This window comes from Colobus angolensis, unplaced genomic scaffold, assembly GCF_000951035.1.
Source record: "Colobus angolensis palliatus isolate OR3802 unplaced genomic scaffold, Cang.pa_1.0 Scaffold33, whole genome shotgun sequence".
Classification (NCBI taxonomy): Eukaryota; Metazoa; Chordata; class Mammalia; order Primates; family Cercopithecidae; genus Colobus; species Colobus angolensis.
In genome coordinates this window covers 12,475,134-12,497,487 of record NW_012116599.1, presented here as the reverse complement: position 1 = coordinate 12,497,487, position 22,354 = coordinate 12,475,134, and the positions used below count along the sequence as shown (strand labels likewise).

General features: G+C 39.2%; 1 protein-coding gene across 1 annotated transcript in view; it reads right to left on the bottom strand.

Moving 5' to 3' along the window:
• The window catches only part of GIGYF2 (GRB10 interacting GYF protein 2), a 129,033-nt gene that overhangs the window by 103,925 nt on the left and 2,754 nt on the right, over positions 1-22,354 (bottom strand). Inside the window, exons 2-4 of the mRNA XM_011952019.1 lie at positions 11,876-12,005; positions 10,546-10,641; positions 3,062-3,173 (exon numbers count right to left, since the gene is read on the bottom strand). Coding sequence (XP_011807409.1) covers positions 3,062-3,173; positions 10,546-10,641; positions 11,876-12,005 — 338 coding nt within the window. The remainder of the gene's footprint in view (positions 1-3,061; positions 3,174-10,545; positions 10,642-11,875; positions 12,006-22,354) is intronic.

The following is a 22,354-nucleotide window of genomic DNA, read 5'->3' as shown; positions in this document are numbered from 1 at the left end:
GGGGGGGGTCTAAGGATGTATTTATAACCAGGTGAAATCTTAGCCATCATCCCTAGCTCAATTTTTCTCACAGTGCACAATGACCCAAAGAAAAATGATGATGGATCTTGATGAATGCATCCCAAAGCTAAATATAATTGAGCTAATTACTTCAAATATCCATGCAGTATTTTATTTCTTGTTTGTAATTTATTAAGAATTAACTCAGAATACAGTTTTACTTTTATATGGCTATATGATGAAATATCAAAATAATGCACCAAATTATTTTGTGGGTAATCTTAGAAACAATGGATACCCTCTTGACTAGTGCAAGTATCCACTCCTTCTTTTGTCAAATGCAAGTGAGAAGCACAGTGGAACTGTAATAATCTTAAAGTTACCCTTCCACTTGTGTCAACTTCACTTAAAGTCAACTCACAGTTTAAGTACTTCTCCCCTTCAGGAAATGTATACACTGTATTTAAGATCCCAAAATAATGTAATACAAATTGTCATGTAACACCTGTCCTCTACAGGAAGATTTAAGGATGGGGACAAAAGTCTCCTCGCCTTTTAGAGAAAACCATTTTCTCAGGAAGGCCATTACACTTGTACCACCTTGAAGAAGATGTTTTATTCCAGAAACACATAAATATAAAAAACAGCCTCCAGCTTACCAGAAAAACAAGCAAAACACATATAAAATATCTTCTCAGTTGTGACTAGCACTGACACTGGCCCTGCTAATGATACTAAAACTTTATGGTGGGACATATTACAAAGATCAGGTTCTAAAGCTTTCCAACTTGAAAAAATTTTATTCTTCTACAGAGTGGTTCCCATACATGAATAAGGAAGTAAATATAACATGATGAACCTATCGTAAAACTCAATAAAGAACTGTTCTACTGAGAGTTCACCCTATTCTTTTTGGGAATTAAAACATACTTCCTTTTAATAACGATGAAGACAATGGTTGAGAGTTGTGTCAATCCACTTTATTTTTAAACAACCTAACCAAATAAAATAAGATGACAGTTTCATGTTGTCTTACCACCTATTTAGTTTATTTAAATTTTACTAGTACATGATATCTAGCAGTCTGGAAATCAGTCAATTTCCACATCAAAGTTTCCCAAAGTTGCAAACAGCCAAGATAATCATCTAATGTTAGCTCTGTCTATACAAAGAAAAACCACAATAATCATTATTTAACCAGCAAGTTAAAATTAAGTAATGAGTGGAAACCACAATACCACAGATTATAATTACAATCTTGTTTTAGAAAATGAGCTACTGAGATCATTAAAAAGAATGATCTCAACAGGTGGTTGAGATAATGTTAAAAGTACTTTTCACACCAACTCAGTTCAGTCACTTGACTAGTTTCATGCCATTCTTCAACATCAATATGTAAAAAAAGTCACGACTTCTTACATATGTCACAACATCTATCTTTTTTAACACAGCCTGATTAAATTCTGAATGTAAACCTTCTATCATATGTGATAACCCTTCATTTCAAAGAGACCAAAAAGCAAGGAGAAATTCAATCATAAACCAAAAAGCAAGGAGAAATGCAATCATTCACTTGTTTCTCGATTAAGTAATTGGGGGGGAGAGTGCTGTTTAGAGATTGTTTGGTATTTGCAGCACACAAAGTCAGTGTTATTCACACTTCTTCATCAAGATGATCTCTCCCTGGCTCACCCTGAAAAGCACTGGAGGCAAAGTTACCCAAGTACAACCTCTCCTTGCCACCAACCCACAGCGGAAAAACACAGGAAATGCCCAAGTAGCAGGCCAGAGCCATAAGTGGTCAGTCCCAACTCGAAACCACCACCATGCCACCAAGATGCATGGATCTCAAATTCTGGACCAATGGAACCTAACTCGGTATATGAATCTGAATTTCCTGTGGAGCTTTTGAAGCACACACATGCCTAGATCCCATCACCCAAAATTTTGTTGCGCAGGTATTTCCTGTAAGTTTTACAGCTCAGTCTAACCTCTCCTCAGGTTAAAAAAAAAAAAAAAAAACACTCTCTAAAGATGGACAAATAAAGCCAGTAGAAAAAAAACACAACTAGGTAACAGTTGCTAGTAAAACAAGTGGAGAGTTTGAATCAGACACTTCACACCTGGATTCCCACATTCTGAGTGGACTACTAAAAGAAACCTCTTCCCAGGAATGCACAATTGAATGCATTTTCTAGAAAGACTATAGATAAAGTACTCTATTTATAAAGAATTTAAATACTCTATACTCATGATCATGCCAATCTTGGTGGTACAATATGCAGAGAAAATGGTCTCACTCATTGCAGACATCCAATTCTTCCATTTCTAAATCGTCTCTTAGAGAAAATTACAAGGTGTATTTAGACCACTGTTATGATTTAGTCAACGTAAGGGCAAAATGATTAAGCAAATATTTGTATTACAAATATTAAGAATGTCTTCATACAGAAGAATATCAGCAAACCCAAAATAGGGGGCAGATATCAAAGAAACGAGTGATACCAAAATAAGAACTATTTTTCCAAGACATAAATCTGTAAAACTATAGGTTAAATAAATGAATGTGGCAGAATTATCTTTTGTTCTACCCCTAAAGGACCTAGTCCTGATGAGGCAGTTTTTGTTAAAGTTCCTCTCTGGATGGAGAAGCTCTTGGCACACACCCCTCACACAGAAACTGTCACAGAGGACTGCAGGTACTTCAGTGCTGCTTCCATAGTTAAGACACTTCAGGAAGCATTGGCTCCCAAAGTATAAGGCTCCCTGGGGATGAGGAACATGGAACATGGATGAGAAACATGGATTTCTCAGAGTGAATTAGGACTGTCTAGACTCCCTCATGTTCAAATCTGTACAGCTAGAATTATACTCCTCTGTTGCAAATCAGGGATTATAGAGGAGATACCTTAAAAAAACGGTTCTGAATATAAATGTTCAGGCCATTTAGTATGCAGTTAATGTCAAAGAACAGTTTTCATTAAATCAGGCATTAAAATATTTTAAAAGTAAGTTCTCTATCCTCTTCCTCCATTATTACTTTTTTCACATGAAAGCTCACCTCGCCCTCTTGAAGAACTTCGACCTCTAGGAGCCCCCACCACTGTTCCTCCTCCTCCTCGTCCTGTCAATCGCAGGACAGCAGCACTATTTACAGACATGGAAAAGTTTCTCTGCCAAAAAAAAAAAAAAAGAGAGAGAGAGAGAAAGGAAAAAAATAAAGAAAAAAATGGATGAAACAGATAAAACTACATGTTGCTTCTCCCCACATTCCCACTGCATCTATAAAATGGCATCTAATTACTACTAGCAATGGAAAACCGTAACTGCACAACATACGAGATGATCCAAAACTTGACTTTACCTGATAATTGCAAATTAACATTTCAGATCAACAAAATTGACAACCAATGTCTTACACTATGCTAGGTTTGGTGAGGAAACAAGCAAACCAACTAAATGCTCTATGTATGCAGAAGTACATAGGGAAAACACACAACAGAATAAACACAGAAAATTTTACAAAAGAAATCTGGTTTGAAAGGGTCCTGTAAGCCTTTAACTGGTGAAAGGTGAAAATGAAAGGGAGTGACCAAAAGGTCTGATGCGAGGGTAGCACATTCTGCACATCAATGTGAATTAGCAATTCCAAGTAGTATTCAATATAATGACAGGAATCAGAAGGAAAGAGCCAAGGATCTAAATAAAACCAACCATCTAAATAACACATTAATGGGAAGATGAAGGGAATACTTAGTAAATTAAAGTAAAACCCAATCACTCAGTTATCAACCTGCATTTGCACTGAAGCCAATCTGGGACAGGTCTAGTACAGAGATAGTGAGTGTACCTTTGATATGTCTGTAGCCAAGGGTTCTCCTGGCAGAAAGAAAACCTTAGGCTTAAGAGTTGAGGTAAAAGGCCAAGCATGGTGGCTCATGCCTGTAATCCCAGCACTCTGGCAGGCTAAGTTGGGTGGATCACGAGGTCAGGAGTTCGAAACTAGCCTGGCCAAGATGGTGAAACCCTGTCTCTACTGAAAATACAAAAATTAGCCGCGCACAGTGGCGGACACCTGTAATTCCAGCTACTTGGGAGGCTGAGGCAGGAGAATTGCTTGAACCCGGGAGGCAGAGGTTGCAGTGAGCCGAGATCATGCTACTGCACTCTAGCTGGGCGACAGAGCAAGACTCTGTCTCAAAAAAAAAAAAAAAAAAAAAAAGAAAGAAAGAAGTAAGGTAAAAAAGAATCTTGCAATTCAACTAATATTTTAGTCCAAACTGGTTTCCACTGACTTTCTATTTTGATTCAAAATCAACTGAAATATAATGTCTATACCACCTTCTTTTGAAGAAGTCAACATCTAATTGTTTAAAAAAAAAAAAAGTCTACTTTCATTATTTAATTTGTTGTAATAAATAGGTCATTTTCTCCTAGCTGCTTTTTTCAGAATTTTATTCACAACAATTTGTTTGGTAAGTTTTAGGAACTTTATCAGTGTAAATAAGATTTTTTTTTCAGTTTATAGGCATATAATTATATAATCAAGTAACTTCAAAACTAAAGACTTAAGATATAATTGACAACTAAAAATAAAAGACACCAAACTCAAAAATTATATTTCTATTTCAAACTATAATAAAATGTGCTTAATAAAAAAGAAAGCTGATTGAAACATACGTATTAACTTACCTTTTAACACAGAGTAAGCAGTGGGGTACTGAATAATGTCTCTGGGTATTACTATAATTAAACAACAGTATGAGGTCCCAAAATCCAGATTAATATACTGTAATATTGAAATAATGGTGGTCAGAGCTAACTGCATTATGTATGCTAGGATCCCATGCAGTTGAGCAACTATTAACCAAATTATCACATATATAAAACTCAAATGCACCCATTTGTACACGTGGGAACAACTCATATATTTTCACAAACTCTCATACATTGCTGATGAAAGTATAAACTAGTATAATCTCTCTAGAAGGCAATTTCTAAAAATTATTTAAATGCCTATCCCCTTTGACACAACAATTCTACTTCTTACCCAAGTAAAAACTAACATAAATAGAAAGATCATTAACTACAGAACTGTTTATAAAGGTAAAATATGGAAGCCATCCACGTATTAGCCAATCTTAATTTAAAAATCATGGTCCTCCACATGTAAAATTCTGTACTGCTGATTTAAAAAAAAAAAAAAAAAAAAAACCACTCTTTTTTTTTTTCTGGAGATGGAGTCTCGCTCTGTCATCCAGGCTAGAGTGCAGTGGCGCGATCTCAGCTCACTGCAACCTCCGTCTCCCAAGTTCAAGCGATTCTCCTGGCTCAGCCTCCCGAGTAGCTAGGACCACAGGTGCATGCCACCATGCCCGGCTAATGTTTTCTATTTTTAGTATAAATGGGGTTTCACCGTGTTGGCCAGGATGGTCTCGATCTCCTGACTTTGTGATCTGCCCACCTCGGCCTCCCAAAGTACTGGGATTACAGGCGTGAGCCACTGTGCCCGGCCACAACTCTATTTCTTAGGCAGAACTGTATGATAACAAAAACTGCAACGTCCTGTGGTCAACCTAATATACAGGGATATGGAGCATACTTGTAATTAGGAACACGGAGAGGCCAAGCTCCCTGGGACTGAATTCTGGCCCCTAAACTCACTCAACTTCTCTGTGCCTCATTTTCCTCATCTATATAATGTAGTTAGGGATATTTTTATCTACCTCACGGGTTACTGCAAGCACTCAACACATTAAATGTTAAGTGCTTAGAACAGTGTCTAATACATACTACAAGCTAAGTAAGTATGTCATGACCTCTTAGACACTTAGCTTAAAACTGTAAAGTGCCAGGCACGGTGGCTCACACCTGTAATCCCAGCACTTTGGGAGGTCAAGGCAGGTTGATCACTTGAGGCCAGGAGTTCAAGACCAGCATGGCCAACATGGCAAAACCCCATCTCCACTAAAATTACAAAAAATAGCCGAGGATGGTGGCACACGCCTGTAATCCCATCACCTTGGGAGGCCAAGGCAGGTGGATCACTTGAGGTCAGGAGTTCAGGGGCATCCTGGCCAACATGGCGAAACTCTATCTCTACTAAAAGTACAAAAATTAGCCGGGCGTGGTGGCGGGTGCCTGTAATCCCAGCTACTCGGGAGGCTGAGGCAGAAGAATTACGTGAATCCAAGAAGCGGAGGTTGCAGTGAGCCGAGATCACACCACTGCACTCTAGCCTGGGCAACAGAGTAACACTCTGTCTCAAAAAATAAATAAATAAATAAGTAGAAGCTGTCAAGTATAGAACTGTGTGCATAGCATGCTACCATTTGTGTGTGTGTCTGTGTGTGTGTGTGTGTGTAGCAGTGTTTAAGGGAATATACAGATAGTTGTAGACACCGGAAGCACCCCTGGAAGGGAATACAAGAAAATGGAAATAGTGGTAATTTCTGAGGAAGAGTAATAGGTGGCAGAGTTTAGGTGAGTCACAGATTTGCTTTTCATTTTGTGCTTTCTGAATTTTGTTAGGTATATATACAAGTATTATCTATTCAAGAATGAATAAATAATTTCTTTGATGTCAAATAAATAAAATACACCTGTCTTGTAACAGTTACCTAAATTGCAGGTGTAATGCATTTTTTTCCTCAGTATATTTGATACATAGACACATGGAGGGAGAAGGAGAATAAGTATGTCAGTATAATGAGTATGTCAGTATATTCAGTTAACTTCAGGAAAAAGACATGCAGCAAGAAGCCTGCTTTAAGTTATTAAAGTATTTACCTCCCTAGGAGTACCAAAAGAAAAAGTATACAAAACTCTAGTCTAGGAAGATCTAGTCAATACTAATCTCTGAAGGGATACCTGATCATTCGAAGGACAAACATCAAATTTTTGATGATTTTTTTGCCATCTTTAAGCACTGTCCTACTCCAACATATTTGGTAAATGATAAAGGCTACCAAATATGCATCAGGAAATCCCAAATGATGCATTTTTTAAATGCCTTCAAAACGGACCTGATGATCTTCTGTGGCTACAGTGAAAACTTCCCAATCCTTGCATCAAGATGCTGTGATCACAGAATACAGACCTTAAGATAAATATTTCCATCATAAGAACAAAATTAAACACACTCCTTTAGTCATTCTAGAACTAATTTTAGTGTATAGGTGTAGTGCATACCGAATTTTATTCTTCTCTAAATTGTTAACCAACTATTACTGGTTAACTGCAGTTAACCAACAGATCCCAAGCAACATCTGCAAAATAATTTTTGATTTTCCAAGTGATTTCTGTACTTACTACACACTAATTTCTTTAAAATGTTACAAGATGTTTCTGGGTAATTCAATTATTCATTCTGTAAGTCCTCATTTTGGTAACTAGTAGCAGCATGTCCTTCTCCCTCTTCTGACACATTTAGTCTCTAAGAAATCTAGGGAATCATTTAAAGAAACATAAAAGGGAATTTTAAAAAATAATATATAAATAGCTAAAAATTAAAAGAATAATCACAAAAGAATAAAACTGGCATAAGAAGCTCGTAAAATTAGCTTTTTTATTTAAAATCATAATGTGGCCAGGCATGGTGGCTCACGTCTATAATCCCAAGACTTTGGGAAGCCAAGGCAGGAGGATTCACTTGAGCTCAGGAAGTTTGAGACCAGCCTGACCAACATGGTGAAACTCTGTCTCTACTAAAAATACAAAAATTAGCCAGGCGTGTTGGTATATGCCTGTAATCCCAGCTACTCAGGACACCGAAGCACAAGAATCCCTTGAACCCAGGAGGGAGATGTTGCAGTGAGCCAAGACTGTGATACTGCACTATAGCCTGAGTGACTGAGCAAGACTCAAGTCTCAAAAAGAAAAATAAATAAATAAAATCATAAATGCAATTTTGACATTGAGAAAACTTACTGGGCACAGCTATGGTCAATGACCTTAAAATATGAGGAGCCAGACCAGGCATGGTGGCTCATGCCTGTAAGCCCAGCACTTTGAGAGGTTGAGGCAGGAGAATCACTTGAGGCCAGGAGTTCAACACCAGTCTAGATAACAGAGCGAGATCTGTCTCTACAAAAAACGAAATTAGCCAAATGTGGTGGCATGCACCTGTACTCCCTGCTATGCAAGAGGCTGAGGCAGGAGAATCCCTTGAGCCCAGAAGTTCAAGGTTGCAGTGAGCTATGATCATGCCACTGTACTCCAGCCTGGGTGACAGACTGACACCCTCACTATACTCCAGCCTGGATGACAGAGTAAGACCCTATCTCGAAAAATAAAATCTAAATAAGTAAACAAAACACACACACAGCGCTCATATAAATAGCATAAACCAACAAGAAAAAGATGAATATCCCAAAAGAAAAATTGGCAAAGGTAAGAAAAATATTAAAAGAAATATAGGCCAGGCGCGGTGGCTCAAGCCTGTAATCCCAGCACTTTGGGAGGCCGAGACGGGCGGATCACGAGGTCAGGAGATCGAGACCATCCTGGCTAACACGGTGAAACCCCGTCTCTACTAAAAAATACAAAAAAACTAGCCAGGCGAGGTGGCGGGCGCCTGTAGTCCCAGCTACTGGGAGGCTGAGGCAGGAGAATGGCGTAAACCCGGGAGGCGGAGCTTGCAGTGAGCTGAGATCCGGCCACTGCACTCCAGCCCAGGCGACAGAGCGAGACTCCGTCTCAAAAAAAAAAAAAAAAAAGAAATATAAATGATGAATAAACATCTGAAAAACAACTGTTTACTGCTACGGGCAAAGAAATGCAAACAAAAACAACGGAAAAAAATTTTTCAAAAACTTCAGGGAAGTCTTTGAATAAAAATACTTGACGTTGAAAGTACAGAACTGCACCACTTGTATTAAAAGGAGGAAAATATATTTCCAAATTTACTCAGAAAAATACATAAGAAATTGCCAACACTCGCTGCCTTTGGGAAAGGGGGCAGCTGGCATGGAAAGGATTAAAATATTAATTGAATTGCAGGATTCTTTTTTACCCTAATTCCTAAGGCTCAGTTTTTACCCCTCTGCCAGGAAGACCTTTGGCTACAGCCATGCCCAAGGGGCATTTTCCTGTGTATCACACTTTTGCATTTTTGTACCAAGTGTAAAGGACATATGGCAACATTTTGTTTCTTTTTTTTTTTTTTTTAATGGAGTCTCGCTCTGTTGCCCAGGCTGGAGTGCAGTGACGCAATCTTGGCTCACTGCAACCTCTGTCTCCCGAGTTCAAGTGATTCTCCTGCCTCAGCCTCCCAAGTAGCTGGGATTATGTCTGTTGTGTCACCACACTTGGCTAATTTTTTTGTTTTTAGTAGAGACAGGGTTTCACCACATTGGCCAGGCTGGTCTCGAACTCCTGACCTCAGGTGATCTGCCCACCTTGGCCTCCCAAAGTGCTGGGACTACAGGTGTGAGCCATGTGTCTGGCCCCAACATTTTTGTAGTTCAAAACATTTCATAGTTTAAAACCTTCTTGAAAAATTATCTTTCAAATGCCCAGGATTTTAATATTTCATAGAGTATTTGAAAAGATTTTTATTACTTCTTGCTTTACCTTTTCCTAAGAGTCAAACAGATATATTTTTGGCTCCCTGGACTCTCTTCTTCCCATATGGATGCCCATAAAGTAACATTCAAGCTTTCTAACAAGGCTTATTTTTCCATTTTTCTACACTCCTCCTAAGTTCCTTGAAATCAGAAACTCTTTTATTTTCTTTGCACAGGACAAGGTATACTATAAACAGGAACAACACTAAATTCACTACTTTCCAGCCCACAAGTTTTACTTTCTCACATCACTCTCTCTCTCTCACACACACACACACACACACACACACACACACACACAAAGTGGTGATAGAAGAGTTTTGAATGCATTTTGAGCTGAAGATCTACATTTTTCCCTTTAGTGGTAAAATGCACTGGTTAAGAGTTCAGGTTGGCAATTACTTCTGAACATCTGTTTATTTGCAAAGATGACTTCCTCCCCTCCCCACAAATCACTCTTCCTCTACTTTTTTGTTTTTTTCTTTTGAGACAGAGTCTCGCTCTGTCGCCCAGGCTGGAGTGCAGTGGCACGATCTCGGCTCACTGCAAGCTCCACCACCCAGGTTCACACCATTCTCCTGCCTCAGCCTCCTGAGTAGCTGAGACTACAGGCGCCCGCCACCACGCCCGGCTAATTTTTTGTATTTTTTAATAGAGACGGGGTTTCACTGTGTTAGCCAGGATGGTCTCGATCTCCTGACCTTGTGATCTGACCACCTCGGCCTCCCAAAGTGCTACTTAAGTTTTAAACAATGGTTCCCAATGTCCTTAAGGATCTACAAACATTTCCAAATAATACTCAACAGCTACAGATACTACAGCAAAATCTAGTCAACTAATAAGCATCAACATACCAATAGAAGAAAGCAGGCCTATGAGGATGCAGGATAATCCTTAGGGCATAAATAGTAACTTCCTATTTTCATGCCTTAGCAGGAAAAGAATAAGGGTTTGCTGGGGCTCAGAGCTAATTACAAACCTGTTCTTCTTCTGTAAAGGGTACCAGAGCCAATGGTGGAAGGGGTTCCTCCTGGAGGATAGGCAGAAATTCTTTATCCAGAAGGTCTGAAGGTATCTGTAGGACCAAACACATGATTATGAGATTAATGCTATTCCTGCAATAAGAAGAAATACAAGAAGATAAATCCAAGAAAAAATACTCTTCTGTTTATTGTTATTATAAATACAGATTAAAGCTTATTCAGCCATAATTGACTTCTACAGTCCTTACACATTTTGAGAAAGTCAATATTAAAAACCCCAGTCAATACTCCCCAGCTTTCTCAAGCGATTGCCACTTTTGGATTTAGCACTAACTCTGCTATTCCAGAGCACAAAGTAGAAGAGGAATAAAAGTCTCTACATTTAATGCAAAGCAGAAGATGATAAGGAGAGTTTTATAAGCAATTGTATGTGTCCTTAGCAACCATCATTAAAATGTGAAATTCCAGATCATTGAAAAACAAAGTATACTGGAGGGGGGGCATTGTGGCTCAAGCCTGTAATCCCAGCACTTTTGGAGGCCAAGGCAGGCAGATCACTTGAGGGCAGAAGTTGGAGACCAGCCTGGCCAACATGGTGAAACCTCATCTCTACTAAAAATACAAAAAAAATTAGCCAAGTGTGGTAACGCATGTTTATAATCCCAGCTACTCAGGAGGCTGAGGCACAAGAATCACTTGAACCTGGGTTGCAGAGGTTGCAGTGAGACGGTATCACACCACTGCACTCCAGCCTGGGCGACTGAGCAAGACTCTGTCTCAAAAAAAAAAGTATACTGGGAAAAATACAAAATATTATTTCTTACTAGTCACTCAGTGAGTAAGATGAAAGTCATAATAAAAATATACTTTATACTGTTTCAGTTTTGATCTAAGTGACACAAATGTAGTGTTACATTTTAAGGTTTTCTCTCCACCAAAAATTTTATATAGTCGAAGGTGCTCCTCCTCTTAACTGGAAAGTAGGATAAGAGGTACAATAAAGAGAAAGGAAAAATTCATTTCTTAGCCACTGAACTAGGATACAAATAGACTTGAAAGGGGGGTTAAGAGGAAGTTAGCTAGAGAAGGCAGTAAGTGCTGACTACTCTCCTGTTTCCATGAAGCTGCCTAAAATGTAGCATGTGATAACACTCAGAACATCCTCTGTTAACCACCGCAGGCTTCAAAGCAGGGAAACAGTAAGGTGGAAAGAAAAGGCACGGGTCAATACATTAGTAAAATAAATCAGTTTTCATGTATCAATACATCATGGTATATATCCCAAAGTCTCATTCATAATTTTGAACTCTTTTCCTACTTCCTTACCTTGTTGTCTTTAAGGAAAAGTGCTAACATCTCTTCTCTGCCATAACGATAATCTGCTAATTTATACTTCGGCAATGCTGGAGAAAGAGGAGGGGATGTAATACTCCCACCACTGGACAGAGCGCGGAGCCTAGAATAGAAAAGACAGAGAATATGTCAAATGTTCTGGTGCTACAGACTTTTTATACTATACACTGTCAAAAAAATTCATTTTAGTTCTTTAGAAGAGCAAAGAGAAATCCTACTATCTCAAAGTATCAGACTAGCTTTAAAACAATCTTAGTGTGTCATGGCACACTAAGAGGGCAGTTTATTGAGAGATAACTAGACAACCATGTGGCAATTCCTTAACTTAAAAGGCATCATGGCTATGTCCCCCAGAAGCTTAGAGAATGAAAAAGGGACACATTTTCCCAAATTTTAAAAGGCGCATATGATTAAAACAAAAGTGAGATACTACCTTACACTCACTAGATTCATAAAACTTAGTAAGTCTGATAATACCAGATGCTGGTAAGGATGTAAAACAATGGAAACTTTCAAGTAGTGTTTATGGTATTGTAAACTGAAACAATCATTTCAAAGAATGATTTGATAATAGTTAATTATTTAATTACCTATTTGGCAATTTGATAATGGCTAAAATATTTAATAAAGTATGCTATACAAAAGAAAAATCAAAACACAGCCTATAGTAATAATTTTTATATAAAATGCATAAACCTGCAAGTAGGTTTATACTGTTTCAAGACAAACTGCAGCAAAAGCATAGAAACAAACATGAAATTGACAAATACAACATTGAGAATAAGGTTATATCTGCAAAAGATAAGACTCTAAAGGCAGACTTAATTGTACCTGCAATGTTTAATTTTTGCAGCTTACCAATGAATACACAGGTGTTTATCACAATTTATATTTTTATGTGCCCGAAATATTTCACAATGTTTTTAATAAAAGCAATTAATGGTCAGTGTAGAGAATCTGAAAATGCAGTAAAGTATAAAGAGAAAGTGAAAACTACATTTACTGCTAAGAAGACAAAAAATATACTCCAAACTGATAACAAAAGTTGCCTCTAAAGAACAGAACTTGGGGAAAACGCACTATTTTAATTTTAAAATAATATATTTTTATGGGGAAAAAGGGAAGAAAACTTCAACAAAAAATGGCAACTAAGATTCTACTGTAGCACTGTGTCAGACAGCAAGTGGAAAAACTAACATCAGGAGTAGCTGATATCAAGGGTCAAAGGGACCAAGCTACGTTAATTCTAGTTTAGATTGAGGGAAAATTCAATAGAAGCATTGAAATATGTGCCCCAAATTGCTAAGCTTTACTCACAAAACAAAAAAGGGAACAACCTACTAAACTATGACACATTAAATATTAATATGAAGGCCACGTAAAGCACAGTAAATATGTGCACATTAAAAATAGCGTATGCATAGTAAACAGTAAAATGTGTTTACAAGAAAAAAGTAATATTTAAAGAAAAAATATGCATTAGTAAAGTGAGACTGTTGGGGTGGGAATTTTTTTTTACTGATTATGGAAAATTTTTGTATTTTCATAAAGGCACCAAGAAGCAGATGACAAGCTCCCGTGTACCAATCACTCAGTCCCAAAACCAACAATCCACAGCGAATCCTGCTCTTTCCACCATCTTATCTAAGCTTCCTTGGATATTATTTTGAAGAAAAGTTTTGGCTTAGCATTCCATACACAAATATTTAAGAATGCTATTTCTCAAAGAATTTGTTTTTCCCCACAGCGTCTCACTCTGTCACCCAGACTTGAGTACAGTGGTACGATCATAACTCACTGCAACCTTGACCTCCTGAGCTCAAGGGATTCCCCCACCTTAGCCTCCTGAGCAACTAGGACTACAGGCGCATACCACTATGCCCAGCTAATTTTTGTATTTTCTGTAGAGACAGGATCTCACTATATTGTCCAACCTGGTCTCAAACTCTGGGCCTCAAGCAATCCTCCCACCTTGGCCTCCCAAAGTGCTGAGAATATAGGCACGAGCCACCATGCCTGACCCCAGACATTTTTTTAAAGTCTGAGTTTTGCTGATTTTATCCATGATATAATTAAATGTTTTTCTCTCTTTTGCATTTCATGTAAATCGGTGACTGGGTATAGAGGTTTTGAGATTTTCACTAACTTGGGTTCTTTTTTGGCAATACTTCGTATGTAGTGGTATATTATTCCATCAAGAGGCACACATTGTGATGATGTGTTTGTGATACTTGCAGTAACTGATGATCAATGCTTGGTTCCCTAAGTTCACTAAGGTTGTAAGTGATTATATTCTTTCCTTCCTCCCTTATATATTAGCTGGAATACTTCTGCAAAAAGAAATTTTCCTCTTATACTACTTGGTATAGTTACCAAATGATACTGCTTAATACAAGAAAGGAGGGAAAAAGCCTTAAGTCTTATTTGTTTTCAAAATAATGACTAGGTTCACTTGCACAACAGTCCAACAGTGTCCAACAGTAACACATTATTTTATTAACATATTTCAATTCACAGCAATTATTAACAGTGTTTCAATTGTCTCATCTTTGAAGAGTGGGAGACTCTTCACGTTGGCTCCTGGGTCCTTTTGACATGACCCTAGCAGTCTTTAACAGCTTCTTTTCTATCTGGTATGTCAGAATGTTCCAGGATCATCTTGTATTTTTCTTGCCTCAGATCTGAAATCAATCATTTCCAGGGGGCCCGGATTCGCTTTCATTTATAGAAATACCACAGCCTGGGTTCTGGGAGTGCTCATTGCTACTCTTTGTTTCCTTTCCAAATGTTCGTGGGCTTGGAGGTCATTTAGTTCAACCCCCATAAAACAGGTTAAACAACCAGGTAAGAAAACAACATACCCACAAAGGAGCAGTCCAATCACTCCTTTCAAGAAGAAAGGCACTACTCCAGTACCTTCCAAGAAACTGCTTTCTATTAGATTCCTGTAAAGTTGGGCTCTTTACTAAAGAAGTGGAATTAACATCCACTGAATACTGAAGCTGAAAATTTTACATATGAACTAGCTCATTTAATCTAATTTAACCTTCACAACAACCAAACATAACAGATAAAAATAAAGCTGAAGGGTTAAACAACTTGTCCACAGTCACAGGTAGCAGAACAAAGATTCAAACTGAGGTTTTTATTATTAAAAAGACCACAATTGACCGTTTGCAGGTTAGCTCATACCTGTAATCCCAACACTTGGGAAGCTAAGGAGGGTGGATCACTTTAGTACAAGAGTTCAAGACCAGCTTGGGCAACATGATGAAACCCCACCTTGACAAAAAATACAAAAACTAGCCAGGTATGGTGGCTCATGCCTGTGGTCCCAGCTACTCAGGAGGCTGAGGTGGGAGGACTGCTTGAGCCTGGGAGGTCAAAGCTGTAGCGAACAGCCACTGCACTCCAGCCTAGGTGACCATGCAAGACCCTGTCTCAAAAAAAAAAAAACCCACAATCTTTACAATTAGGTCTCAAAATTCTATTTAAAATAGCCACAGTTTAAAATATACATATATTTTATTAGAAATTGTTTTAAAATATCTTCCTTAACACCAAACCAATGTTTCCCAACAGTTTCTACCAGTGGAGTACACATCTAAGCACTCTTTCAAATGAAAATCATTCTGGTATTGGCAAATAATCACCATTACTCCTCAAAGACTCCTTCCCATGACCTAACATTCCTAATTTCTTCAATTGCTGCTCACAATAAAATTTCAAATGTATTCACTACCCTGTCCCTTCCAATGTACCACCAATGGTTTTCCAATGTCCAAGACTACACATTTCTTATAGTCACCAGATCTATTAAGAGTAACACAGGCTGGGTGCAGTGGCTCATGCTTGTAATACCAGCACTTTGGGAGGTCAAGGCGGGTGGATTACTTGAGGTCAGGAGTTCGAGACCAGCCTGGTTAACATGGTGAAATCCCATCTCTACTAAAAATACAAAATGAGCCAGGTGTGGTGGTACGTGCCTATAGTCTCAGCTACTTGGGAGGTTGAGGCACAAGAATTGCTTGAATCCAGGAGGCAGAGGTTGCAGTGACCCGAGATTGTGCCACTGCACTCCAGCCTGGACAACAGGGCGAGACTTCATCTCAAAAAAAAAAGAGTAACACAAAGGCCGGGCATGGTGCTTCACACCTGTAATCCCAGCACTTTGGGAGGCCAAGGTGGGAAGATCACTTGAGACCAGGAGTTTGAGACCAGTCTAGGCAACACAGTGAGATCCTGTCTCTCCAAAAATCTAAAAATTAGCAGAGCATGGTGGTGCATGCCTGTAGTCCCAGCTATTTGGAAGGCTGAGATGGGAATATCACTTGAGCCTCAGGAGGTAGAGGCTGCAGTGAGCCATGATCGCAACACTGCACTCTATCCTGGGTGAGAGTGAGACTCTATCTCCAAAAAATAAAAAATACAAAAATAACACAATAACACAATCAGAGATTTCCTTCAGGTGCTATAAAAAGAAACTGAGGCAAACTGGCAGTAACTCAAACTATTAGGATAATGGCTGTACTATGATTCACTAATTGACAAATTCAATTCCAAGTCCCTCTTCACCTACAGATACTCAGAAAAGCTAAAACATATTTGTGTAATATTCTTCACTAAAAATCCACCTAAGAACTCATGAACACAAAGAAGGGAGTGACAGTCACTGGGGTCTACTTGGGGGGTGGAAGGCAGGAGGAGGGAGAGGAGCAGGAAAAACTACTCGTTACTAGGCATAACACTTGGATGATGAAATAATCTGTACAACAAACCCCCATGACACAAGTTTACCTACACAACCTTCACATGTACCCCCGAACCTAAAAGTTAAAAAAAATCCATATATGATCTTTATCTCCTCCATACAACCCTCTCTTCTACAAATTTAACCCCTATGTGCTTTCCTCTGTCTCTAAACATATCTCTTCATTTGTTTAAAACTTTTGATGCAGCATCTCCCTTCTAGCTATGCACTGTTCATCTTTCCTCTTCATACAGAAACATCTCTACTTCCTCGCTTCTTAGTCACTTCAAAATGCAATGTGCCTGGTTTCTCCTGCCACTCCACTAGCTCTTGCACTGCTCATCAACAACCTCAACACTGCCAAATCCACGTGAAAATTTTCTGTCCTCATCGCCTTCATCTTTCTGGCCTATAATGAGATCTGTTTAACAAAGGAGGCCCAGTTCTACCATGGGTAGTAAATAAGTGGCAGCAGCAGGCTCCCCAAAGCCCCATGATACTCCCAAAATCTTCGCTTGGTAAGTGTTGTCCAAAATCCAAACTTCAGCTTATGAAAGCAATTTGGATAGTCAATCAATAATGTGTGAAGGTGTGGGAGTCAAAAGGCACCTCTATGTAAGCTTGTGATTCTCAAGTCCAGCTGTGACCTCTCCTATAGTCAGGCTTTCATACACAACCATGTAAAGCCCATCACGTTCAATATGTCCAAAACCCTAACCCTACTCATCAATGTATTCATCCAACCCCATTCACTGCCCATATTCTCAAACACAGTTAAGGATATCCCAATTTAATCAGCCACTGGATTAAAAATCTGGGATTCATACTTTACTCTTCACCTTCTACCATCTCTCATACCCAGTTACCACATCCTACTAGTTTTTAAATTCTCCATCTCTCAAGTCTTCCCCTGATCCAACTAACCTAATTTTTATTCACACACTTTTATTTCCCGCCTGGACTGCTGCAAAAGCATCCTAAACGATTTTACTAGTCTTACTCCCCTATGTTATTAAGAATTATTTCTTTCTTTCTTTCTCTTTTTTTTTGAGACAGAGGCTCACTCTGTTACCCAGGCTGGAGCGCAGTGCACTCCAATCTCGGCTCACTGCTACCTCCACCTCCCAGGTTCAAGCAATTCTCCTGCTTCAGCCTCCTGAGTAGTTGAGATTATAGGCACACGCCACCACACCTGGCTAATTTTTTTTTATTTTTAGTAGAACGAGGTTTCACCATACTGGTCAGGCTGGTCTCGAACTCCTGACCTCAGGTGATCCACCCGCCTCAGCCTCCCAAAGTGTTGGGATTACAGGAGTGAGCCACTGCGCCCAGCCCCAATTCTTTTTTCGCTGGCATACAATGACCAATAAAATCCAAGCCTTGTTAACACAGAAGGGCTGCCTCCAAGCTCGTATCTCCCACACTTCACATAACAAGGTAAACATTATGCATCATGAAATTCCTCTCTTAAATCAGTTCCTTGCCTTATCTTCACATGTGTCCTTTCTGCTATCAGGAATATTCTTCCTAATCTTTTTCACCAACAGGGTAGAGAGAGGTGCTGGGAAGAAGAGAAGTGGAAGGAGAAAGGAAGAATAAGGATAGAGAGCTGGAAAGAGTCAAGGGGAAGGGAGGAAAAAAGAGAATTTGAGATCCTCAAGGCCTTGCTAAACACAAGTTCCTATACAGCCTTCATGAAACTAAGAGGCTAGTGGAAGAAAATAATAAAGTCATATAAGTGGACATACAGATATTGAAGGGATTTTAAGAGAATTCTTGATCTAATTTACATTTTAAGATTACTCTGGCTGCTGTGAGGAAAACAAATAGAAGACAAATAAAAATGGAAGCCAGGAGCCAGGCACAGTGGCTCACGCCTGTAATCCCAACACTTTGGGAAGTCGAGGAGGACAGATCACTTGAGGTCAGGAGTTCAAGACCAGCCTGGCCAATATGGTAAAGCCCGATCTCTACTAAAAAATACAAATATTAGCCGGGCATGGTGATACATGCCTGTAGTCCCAGCTGCTCAGGAGCCTGAAGCAAGAGAATCGCTTGAACTCAGGAGGCAGAGGTTGCAGTGAGCCAAGATCACACCACCGCAGCCTGGGCGACACAGTGAGATTCCATCTCCCCCAGCAAAAAAAAAAAGCCAGGAAACATCAGTAGGCCACTAGAGCAAAATTTATGTTAGAGATGCTGGCAATTTTCACTAAGGTGATAGCAACAGAGATTCAGAGAAATGAAAAGATTCCAGAGATACTGTAGAGGTAAAATTGATGTGATGTTGTCACAGACTGGATATAGGAACAGAAAAGTAAAAGGAATTATCAAAGATAACTCTGAGACTGCTAGCTTGAGCAAATGGGCACATATGGTATTAAGATGAAATATATATAAAGGCAAAACTAACGAGATCAGTTTTGGAAAAGTATGGAGTATGAGATGCTTGTAAGAAATCTAAGTGGAAAAATCAAATAGGCAGCTGAATATCCTGTGCTTGCATTTTAATTCCTTTACAGCATTAAGCCATAGTGAAATTATTTAGTGTCAGCTTCCTCATTAAATTCAAGACTAGGTACTGTGTATTTTTATCCTTATTGCCTTAGCACCTAACACAAGACATAAAACACAGCAAGCATTTGATAAAATGTTTTCTGAACAAATATTCCCTTCCAAAATACACCCCTCAAAAACATCCAATTTACTACTCCTTCAGTTCACATAGAAATATTTTACCCTGTCTGAAAACTGGAAATATTAACACATCTCATCTTCCAGAATGTCTCTCATTTTTCACATAATCCCACAATTACCGATAGTAAGCTAGCAATCTCAGGTTTGCATTCTCTTACCCGTCCCCCATAAGACCCTAATGGCTTCATTCAACATTCATTTATTAACTAAATTAGTTAACTAAATATTAATGCCAATGTCCAGTACACTGAGCTCAACAATGGGCTTATTAAAAGAGAGAAATACAGTGTGTTTCTTAATGGAATTAGCTCTTTAGCAAGGCGCAAATACATATACAGATACATCACAAGGCCATAACTATTGTAACAAATGTATAAATAAAATGCTTTGGGGAAGAAAACAAGTACTTCCCTCTTCTTTGCAAGGAAAGACCTGGGAAAACTTCCTTAAGACCAAGGGGATGAGACAGAGGAAACTCCCAAAGGAGCTTTCTTGGCTCCTTCCAAGAAAGCCAGATAATGTCTATAATTATTCTCCCTATAATAAAGTACTTATCTAGACTTATCCGGGTAGATTTTTTTGTTGTTGTTTGGTTTTGTTTGTTTGTTTTTTGTTTCTAAATATGGGTTCTATGTTGCCCAGGTTGGTCTCAAACGCCTAGGCCCAAGTCATCCTCCAGCCTCAGACTCCTCAGTAGCTGGGGCTACAGGTGCACGCCACCACACTCAACTTGAATAGATTTTTGATCCTCAAAAGTGTTTTAAATCACCAAATATTTGTTTGTTCGTTTGTTACAGACAGAGTCTCACTTTTTCAGCCAGGCTGGAGTGTAGTGACACAATCTCAGCTCACTGCAACCTCCACCTACCAAGTTCAAGTAATTCTCCTGCCTCAGCCTCCCCAGTAGCTGGGATTACAGGCGCACACCACCGTGCCCAGCTAATTTTTGTAATTTTTTTTTTAGCAGAGATGGGGTTTCACCATGTTGGTCAGGCTGGTCTCAAACTCTTGACCTCAAGTGATCCACCGCCCCCAGCCTCCCAAAGTGCTGGGATTATAGGCATGTGCCACTGCGCCTGGCCTAAATATTTGTTTTTTAAATATTTTGAAGACACATTTGCAAATAGGATACAAACCAAAACGTTAGCAAAGCTACTCTGGGTGGTAGGATTAGGGTCCTACCTAGATCTTTCCCTTTGATGGTCTTTTTGTTTTCTTTTCCTTTTTGGGAGACAGGGTCTTATCACCCAGGCTGGAGTGCAGCAGCACAATCATGGCAGCCTCAATCTCCCAGGCTCAAATGATCCTCCCACTTCAGCCTTCCAAGTAGCTGACACCAAACATACTCACCACCACGCCCAGCTAATTTTTTTTTTATTTTTTTGTAGAGAAGGGGGTCTCACTGTGTTGCCAAGGCTTGTCTGGAACTATTGGGCTCAAAGTGATCCTCGTGCCTCTGCCTCCCAAAGTGCTGGGAGCAGGGGGCCAGCCACCATGCCTAACCCTTTTCTTTTCTCTTTTTTTTTGTTTTGGAGAAGGAGTTTTGCTTCTGTTGCCCAGGCTTGTTGTCCAGACTGGAGTGCAATGGCATGATTTCAGCTCACTGCCAACTTCCACCTCCCGGATTCAAACGATTCTCCTGTCTCAGCCTCTTGAGTAGCTAGAAGTATAGGCACACACCACCACACCCAGTTAGCTTTGTATTTTTAGTAGAGATGGGGTTTCATCATGTTGGCCAGGCTGGTCTCAAACTCCTGACCTCAGGTGATCTGCCCACCTCAGTCTCCCAAAATGCTGGGATTACAGGCGTGAGCCACCATGCCCAGCCCACGCCTAACCCTTTTCTTTTTCCTCTTGTACTGTTTCCTCCAGATTTTCTGGAATAAGTGTGTTTATTTTGTTAATGAAACTAACAACAAAAAACTCTAAAAGACCTAAATCTAAGGAATTTAGCACCAAAAAAAATTATTAAGACGGTGCTTAGTGTTTTGTCAAGAGCAAACACACAGATGACAATTCAACTCATACAATCCTTCTAGTGGTCAAACTGTCCATATATCATCCAAAGTCTTAAAAATAAAACTTTTGATTTAATAATTCCACTTTCAAGAAATTAATCCAAATAAAATGATCAGTGATAAAAACAAAATTGTTCAATGGTACACACACATATCATTTACAAGAGCAAAATATTAAAAACAACTTTACTTTCCAACAATTCATTCATTTAATAAATATTTATTCAGTACCTATGTGCCAGGCACTGGAGATACAGCAGTAAACAAACTGTACAAAAATCTATATCAAAGTACCTGCCCTCAATGGAGCTCACAGTCTAGTGGGGGTTGAAAGGTAGGATATAAATAACAAAATAAATGTATAAAATATTTGGCATGTTACATTTTGACATAAAACATGAAGAAAAATTAAGCAAGGAAGGGAGTAAAGGGTGGAGGGTTATACAGATTGTCAGGAAAGGTCTAAGGTGGTAGCATTTGAGGAAAGGCTTAAAGAAAGACACTATTGCTTTATATCTAGAAAGGATATACTTGGCATTGAATGTATCATACCCTTTTAAACTGCTCTGATGATAATGTAATATACTTTTTTATTCTACATAGAAAAATAATCTAAGACCTAATGACTCCACAGACCTTAAAGAGTTCAAGCCTTGGCCAGGCGCAGTGGCTCACGCCTGTACTCCCAGCACTTTGGGAGGCCAAGGTGGGCAGATCACCTGAGGTCAGAAGTTCAAGACAAGCCTGGCCAACAGGGTGAAACCCCGTCTCTACTAAAAATTACAAAAATCAGCTGGGCGTGGTGGTGGGTGCCTGTAATCCCAGCTACTCAGGAGGCTGAGGGAGAAGAATCACTTGAACCCAGAGGCAGGGGTTGCAGTGAGCTCAGATTACACCACTGCACTCCAGCCTGCGTGACAGAGCGAGGCTGACTCCATCTCAAAAAAAAAAAAAAAAAAAAAAAGTTAAAGCTTACAGCCACTCATG